The following is a 7,936-nucleotide window of genomic DNA, read 5'->3' as shown; positions in this document are numbered from 1 at the left end:
ATTAATTTTTATCTTTCTAATAAATCCTAAAAACATCTTCATCTAGCACTTTCTCTTTCAATCAATAATATGTCATTTATTCCGTATAAGATCATAATGGTTGGCGAATTATAGAAGAAATGAAAACTTAGGCACAGAATCAAAATGAAAATGATGTTTTAGTCATGTACTTATAGTTAATTGAATCTGGAGCAAAATTGTTTTAATCTTTCCAACTTATATTTCTGGAACTGGCAGACTGTAGTGTCGGCTTTTAGAGTGCCTTCGTTAGAAAGGACTTGGGCAGTGAAGATAAATCTCAGCTTCTTTTTCTGTCAAGTCTACCTGTTTTGTCAACTATCAAAATCATCAGCTAATTTGCTCTATAATTCTCAATAGCAACATTAAACCAGAACCCTAAATTTTCAATAATATATCACTCAAATCAGTAGATTATAGATTAAAAAAAAAGAATATAGAGATGACATAGACTAAATAACACCAACTCATGCATATATTTACAATAAAACAAGTATTTAAGCCTTCAACAAAAATCTCTAAATATCTACTTGTAAAAACTGTGTTGAAACCTATGGAGAAACAAAAAAGGAAAAGGAAGAAGTTATCTTGCCTTAAATTGAACTTGAATCGAAGTTTTTTTGTTGTATCTTAGGAAGAAGCAGCTTCAATAGAAGGATTTAGGCCAAGGGAAAACAGGAGAAGAAGGGATTTTTATCTTTCCCTAGCTCTGTCTCTAGACCCAACTCAATACTTAGATCACTATTTAGGCAAGTGACCTGCAAGTCAGCAGTCCATCCAAGGTATGATTTTTTTTTTCAGATTTGATGTTGTTCTGATAAAAAATGAAAAAAAAAATATTCAAAGTAAAACCTAGTTTAGATACGCTCTGGATTGGCGAGTTATAGAGTTGTTTATAGTTTATAACTATAGTTTTTATAGGAGAATGACAGAATGTTTCCGTTATAAGATGTTTCATTCTTGTTTCTATATATTTTATAGTCTCTTAATTTAGGTTTCCAATTGAAGTTCTTGCATCTCATTCATCTCTGGGTCTATCTTATAATTGGTGTTGTAGAGGTGCCGACTCATCTTAAACTCGGACAGTCTCCGGAAGAAAATAGCTTCGCAAATACTGTGGTTCATGCTCCGGGCAAGATGGCAAACCCCTGTTGTTCCAAGTGGTCCTGTGCTTTGGTCTCATAAAACATCTACCAGTTTAGTTACTGCACTCTTGCCAATATCTACCTAAAATTCTTGATACGAATCTAAACATAAACTCTATATAAAAGGGCACTCAAATCCCTTTGAATATCCGCTGGGGAAGTGTGCCCTGAAAGACACCTGCTGCGGCACCACTCAGAGAAGCAAGAATCCCACCCCACAAAAACTGCCTCGAAGAAGTGCCGTAAAAGACACCTGCTGCATCACCCCTCAGAGAAGCAAGAATCCTACCCCACCACTCAAAGAAGCTAGAAAAATATCCCATGTTGCCTTACATATTTCGTGGGTTTGCAAGATGATCATTGAATCCAAAAATTAGTTCTAATACATACAAATTGACCCAAAAAATATCCTGCTAAACTAATCTAGTTCGCCGGGTTCTAAATTTATTCTCTATAAATTATAAATTCGAGTGTCACAAATCTCAGAATCACTAGAGGCTTACCTAGTCATTAACTTCAAGATATCAAGAAATTAATCTAGATACACATAAACTAAACTAACCCGATACCCACAATTATTAAAAAAAAAAACCCTCGAAGAGTGATGGTTCTGGAGCATTCTTGCATTTCTCTCCATCCAAAGAGACCTCAAGATAGCATTAGTGCCTATCCTACTAATCCAAGTGTCGCCCGACATTAGTGCTGGTAGCAAACGCTTCACACCCTCCAAGGGATAAGAGATTTCTTGCCGGCCTAGTCAAGGTAAGAATCTTTAAAATAAAGCTTAATTAACCTCTCAATTATACTTGTACTGAAGTCTGCTGAAGGCACAAGTTATGACTCGATCCCCACCAGCTATGCTCAAATTTTAAAGCTCCAAAAATATCTTATATTTTTTTTTTATATACTCTATTAAAGCTGGAAATTCAATTTCAATACCGGAAAACCTGTTTTCACCAACACGAGATATCATAAATCAAAAACCAACCAACTACATCATTATATTTGTTTGCATCAGCCAATCAAAACTACCAAATAATTAAGCAGCTGGAAAAAGGAAAAAAAAAATCCTCTGAAGATAAATTAACTAATAAGTAGTGGAGCCAAACCAATCACGCGTTGAGCTCAGCATTGCAATATGCAGCAACCATAAATAATATTTTTTCTTAATAAAAATTTTAGAAAAATCTTTTTAGTGGGATTTATGTAAGAATTATTGTGTGTTGATAAATAAATAATTATAAATCTATTGTTGGAGTAAAACATAGAATGCATACACAAAAAATAAAAAAAATAAAAATAAAAATAGTTCTCCTAATTTCCACCAATCCCATCGCAAAAGTTTCATGAAGAACTATAAAACTTAATCAACAAATAATATACCATAATTAATTTCCTGATAAATCTAAATTTAACAAGAGAATTCCAATTCTATTTGACTCCAAATTTGTCTATCCCTCCTTGGTAAATCTTATCTTGGCCTTAATCATGCTTATCGAAGAAACAGTTCTAACCTAGCTAGTAGAGATGAGATATTTTTAATTATCTAAAGCTCATGTCAAATCTAAAAAAAAAATATTAAAACCAATAATAAAATATATAAGCATCATAAGAAAATATCCAAATAAATAAATCAAAAGATTAAAAACTAAGGTTCCTAATTATCTCAAATCATGTGTTTCATCAAGAACAATTACCAGCAATAATCCAAATTAAAATTAAAATTAGCTACTAAATTCCACTATTATTTTTTCTGTTCTTGCAAATTCAACTTGCCTCAAAACAGAAAAAAGCAACGATGGAGTTGAAAATAAAATAAAATAAAACCCCAAACTAGCACCACTAATTACCCTAATTGTTTTAAAGACTACTCCTAAAACGTTGAACCAAGCCTAAGATAGAAAATAAAACATGGTAATTAATTAATTTACGCTAACCCTTTAGTCATCATCTTCTTAAACTCTTCAAAATTAACATTACCATCACCATCTTCATCAACTTCACGTATCATCTTACGACAATCACTCAAGCTACACTTCAACCCCAACATCTTCATTACGGAGTGCAACTCATCAACTGAAATCAGTCCATTCTTGTTCGTATCGTATAAATCAAAAGCATCCCTCAATTCTTTACTGTCATTGCCACCACTATCGCCATGTCCACCATTCTGGATGAAGCCGACAAACTCATCAAGATCAATGTAGCCATCACCATCTTTGTCGAATTCTTGCATTATCAACTCGACCTCCGCAGGTGATATCTTGGTACCCAGTTCGCTGAGGTTGTCTACAACTTCACTGCAAGAAATCTTTCCATCACCGTTTTTGTCGAACTTGTTGAATACCTTCCTTATGTCGTCCATGGAACCGAAGGCTGTTGGGTTTCTTGATTTTGCCATTGTACAAAAAGGAAAAGAGAAAAGAGAAAAGACAGAGACTTTGGTTTTGCAGCTGCTATAGGAGGAAAGGAGGAAAGGAGGAAAAGAGTGTTTTCTCTCTCTTGGTGTGTACTGAGCAGATCAAGAAGCGTTTTATATATGAATTTGTGGGGTTGTTTGACTTCAACGCGGTTTTCACGCGCTTTAGAAGCTTTTTCTTATTTATTTTTTTAATTTTGCAAGTGACCAAATATGTACTTTTTGCAGAGTGGTGGAGAATAATTGGTGTGGTTGATCTTTTGAAAGAAAGTTAGGAGTTAGGACACGTTTTTTTAAAAAATTTAAATTTTTTTAGTTTTAAATTATTTTTAAAAAATATTTTTAATAGGATGATATTAAAAATAAATTTTTTTAAAATAAAAAACAAAAACTACATTAAAAAAACACTATCCTTAATCTTAAGAAGCACTCCTAATTTCCACCACTCCCATCACAAAAGTTTCATGAAGAAAGTACCTACATACATCTAGGAATAATCATTCAAATGAAAACCAAAATGTATAAAATTTCATCAACAAATAATATACCATAATTAATTTCCTGGTAAATCTAAATTTAAGAAGAGAACTTACTCAGAAAGAATTGAATTATTAGATTATTAAATTAATCTATGAATTGTTGATTCTAAAATTATTAAAATAATAAATTATCTTGTAAAATCATATGATTTTACAAGTTAATATGTTTATCATATAAAATCATTTAAAAATTAAAAAATAATAAAATCATACTAAAATCAATAAAATCATGATTTTACTATTAACTTTAAGATTTTATAATAATTCTAAATTGTCAATTCTTATCTTTCTCATTATACTTACTAATGAGCCCCACGTGCACTTATATCCATGAATTCTTTCTTTAGTCAATAATATAAGATTGAAAAAAATATAATCTTGGTTAAATCAGTTCTAACAAATAAAAAATTATCTATTATAGGATAGAATTTTAAAAAAATTTATTCTATAAAAATTTTCTTACGAGCAAGAGTGACAGACCATACTTTAAAGTATGATCCACCATGTATTTAGACTTAAATATCATAGTCTTTTAAATAAATTTATAACAATATAATTTCTTTATAGAAATTCTCATAACTTTTTTGAGATATAATCTAATAAGGAGTCAGGCTTCAAGATTTAAAAACAAGGGTCCTACTTTGAATTGTTTGATTTATTCGTTTTAGTTCATACAAAGCCTATAATTTCTTATTGATCCACTTGTTGAGATTCATGGCACGTAACAAACAATATTTGAAACTTATGAAAGTATAACAATATTTAAAAGAAAGCATAACAATATCTAAAAATGATGTATTATTTATCAATGCAAAAGACATCAGATAATCTAAACCACTACATATGGTCATGTGTTTAAAAGAAGCATTGGAATTGTTGTTACCTAACAAGAGAGTATAGTTGTGGGGACATAGTTGTTTTCAATATTTTTTTTCTTGAATACAAGGTTTTACCAATCACTTCCAACTTTTTTTTGTAGGTCTTGAATAGTAGAATTTTATCATGCAATAACAAATACATCATATCTTTATTAATGGAATCACTTATTGTTTATATGAACCATGTATGAAAAAAATTATTTACTATTTATCATCTGTTTTTACAATTTAAGTTTATATTGTGTTTTAATTTCGTGTCATTTCAAAAAATATTTTAACAACTTTGATCGATTCTATTATTTTATTAAAATGGTGCTATTTTGTTTTCTTTTTAATTCTTGATATTTACCTGTTTGGATTTAATTAAATCACTCGAGTTGCTAAGAACCCGATCGAATTAACTAAATTCTATAAAGTCAAATCTTATCGGAACTCAAAACCGGATTTATATTGGTTTTGTATTACAAGTTTTTAAATCATCTTATTGGTTCGGTGAGGTTCAACAACCACGAAGTATTTGTCAAAAGTATTATTATGGACAATTAAGTCTTATATGTTGACAAATAATATTCATTAATTTTCATTAATTAGGACAACCATTAGGATCTTAATTTACGAAAAAAAAACTTTTGCTTTGCAAATGAGGCCATATATGTTCTCCTCTCTCAAGATATAGAATTATTATAAGGTTTCAATTTCAATTAAAAAATTGTTAAGGGGCTAATTATATTAAAAATTTTGTTTTGTGACTACTTGTTCCTTGGCAGGATGGAGAAGGAAACAATAAATAAATAAATAGTCGTTTAGACGAAATTTGGGGATTTCCTATGGGCATAATATTGTGTTACCTAAATTATTTTTTTTGTATTTCAATGAATTTGAGATTAAAGCATCTGATACCCTTCTTCTTTGAGAATTTTTTTTTTTTTTTTTATAGTAAATCTTTGATATGATTATAATATTGATGAATATTTAATGCTGTCCTTAGTAGGAAATTATTATTTTTTTTTTTTTATTAACGTGGGTATCCGGACTAACTTGCGCGCACCTCGACTAATCCCACGAGCCCTGAAGTTAACGACCATGTAAATCTCCGGTGACCATGACCATCATATTAGCAACTATAAAGCTATCATATTAGCCTCAAGTGGAGAAAATTATTTTTTCTTGTTTGCTAAATTTCTTATAATTCCACTTATTCTGTAAATTCTCATGGAAATATTTCATAAAGATTAACCATGTGATCATATTTGTGTTACAGATGCTCAAATCTGGGGTTGATAATGATGGAATAGAATTTGAAATGGAATGTTTTGATGTTTTGGGACAATCCCACCATAAATTCCTTACTTTAGGGACTAAAATGAAAAAAACACCTTTAACCTTTTTTTCTGAAGGAAGCGTGTGGTTGCTAAAGAAAACCATTCTGTATTTGATCAGAGGAATGCATCAATCATCATCGTGATTAGATTCACTTTTATACACACATAAATATCTGCGAACAAATCGTATGGTCTGGGGAGCATATGCTTTTTGGGAATCGGAGGCCGTGGTATCACTTTACAAATCCATGATATATCCCTACCTTCGATTTAGCTATGAATAGATTACACCCAACGAAATTAAAAATAAATAAATTATTTTCACAATTGTTATCATCCCATTTGACCATGTTTTTATATATTTTGAGAAAATAGAAAAAATATTCAAAAATATATCTTTTTAGCTAATTTTATTATTTTCTTCATTTTATTTAATTCTTGTGTGTAAAAAAATCTTGAAAATCATCAAAAAAATAACTGGGATTTGAAAGTGAACCCTAAAATTATAACCAAGGCATGGCATCTAGAATAGGAAGAACAGCCAGCCCACTACAAAACACTTGGCCACAATGAAGTCTTTTTGCAGTCAAAAGGCAAATGTCTTGGCCTTTGGAGGCTGCGAACAGACATGCTTCTGTTGAGTCATGTTCTCAGCTCTTCCGTTGATTTCCATCATCCAAATTCCTTGCTTTCTCCGAAGCATATATTTATCAAAGTCTCCTTAGGTTAACTTTTGCCTTATATTTTCTTGCTGTAATCAATGCTAAATGGCCAGAGATCTAGTTCATATGCTACAAAAATCGAAGAATGGCCTTTTAGAAAGGGGAAAGGGATTTTCCAACGAAATAAAAATACTATAATACATAACTAATAATTAAGGAATAATTGCTCAGCGCACGCGTAATCCTATTTGTTTATGTGCCTTAAGAGCGTGCAATCAATCATGTTGAAGCAAAGAAACGAAGCAAGTGAGAAGATAATCTTCTTACATGTAAGCCAAGTGTGGTCATCAATGAGGTCTCTTTTTTTTGTTTGCTGCCATGCCACTATGCTGAGGAGTTTTGGTCGTTATGGCAGTTTGAGTCAAGTTCTCAAAAGGAACTAAAAGCTAGCTTCTTGTATTCTAGAAAAAGTAAAGTCTGCTCGAGCGGGTGCTTGATTAACAAATCCAGGCGAAAGCTTATTAATTTTTGCCTCGATTATTTATTGTTGTATATATAATAGTTTTTGATGATGTTCACTGTGATATGTTGATGATGTTCACCGCCCTTCAGTTCATTAATAAGAGAGAAAAGATAAAAAGGTTCATCATCCTACAGTAAGAGGACCACCATGATAACGCGTCGTCCGAAAGCATTTAATTACCAGCTCAACTGGGTTGCCGCCGGCAACCAGCAGGTGCACTTTCTGAACAACCTAGATGAATTGACTGTATCCAGACTCAAAGCCAGGAGATAACAGAGTGGCGTCTCTAACTTTTTTGATATCAAAGCGCGTAAATCCTCGAAGCAAACTATGTGAAAAGGATGCCTGTCTGTTGCCCTCATAGAAAACAGACTGGTGACACCTTAGAGCCAGTCTGGGCAGGAACAAAAACAGAGAGAGATGTGATGGG

At 31.7% G+C, this 7,936-nt stretch overlaps 1 protein-coding gene and 1 long non-coding RNA gene across 2 annotated transcripts; both read right to left on the bottom strand.

Moving 5' to 3' along the window:
* Positions 1 to 2,804: 2,804 nt before the first annotated feature.
* On the bottom strand, positions 2,805 to 3,696 carry LOC7487378 (calcium-binding protein CML24). Its single transcript, XM_002305831.4, has one exon. It carries the CDS (start codon positions 3,562 to 3,564, stop codon positions 3,091 to 3,093), a length of 474 nt encoding a protein of 157 aa, XP_002305867.1. The 5' UTR covers positions 3,565 to 3,696; the 3' UTR covers positions 2,805 to 3,090.
* Positions 3,697 to 6,562: 2,866 nt separating this feature from the next.
* On the bottom strand, positions 6,563 to 7,666 carry LOC112327140 (uncharacterized). Its single transcript, XR_002981182.2, has 2 exons — positions 7,311 to 7,666; positions 6,563 to 7,112 (listed from the first exon to the last, which is right to left on the bottom strand). It is a non-coding gene; the product is annotated as an uncharacterized LOC112327140 (long non-coding RNA).
* Between the last annotated feature and the right edge of the window lie 270 nt (positions 7,667 to 7,936).

Source organism: Populus trichocarpa, chromosome 4 (genome assembly GCF_000002775.5).
Source record: "Populus trichocarpa isolate Nisqually-1 chromosome 4, P.trichocarpa_v4.1, whole genome shotgun sequence".
Classification (NCBI taxonomy): Eukaryota; Viridiplantae; Streptophyta; class Magnoliopsida; order Malpighiales; family Salicaceae; genus Populus; species Populus trichocarpa.
The sequence above is the reverse complement of the archived record's forward strand: the minus strand, read 5'-3'. Positions and strand labels throughout refer to the sequence as shown.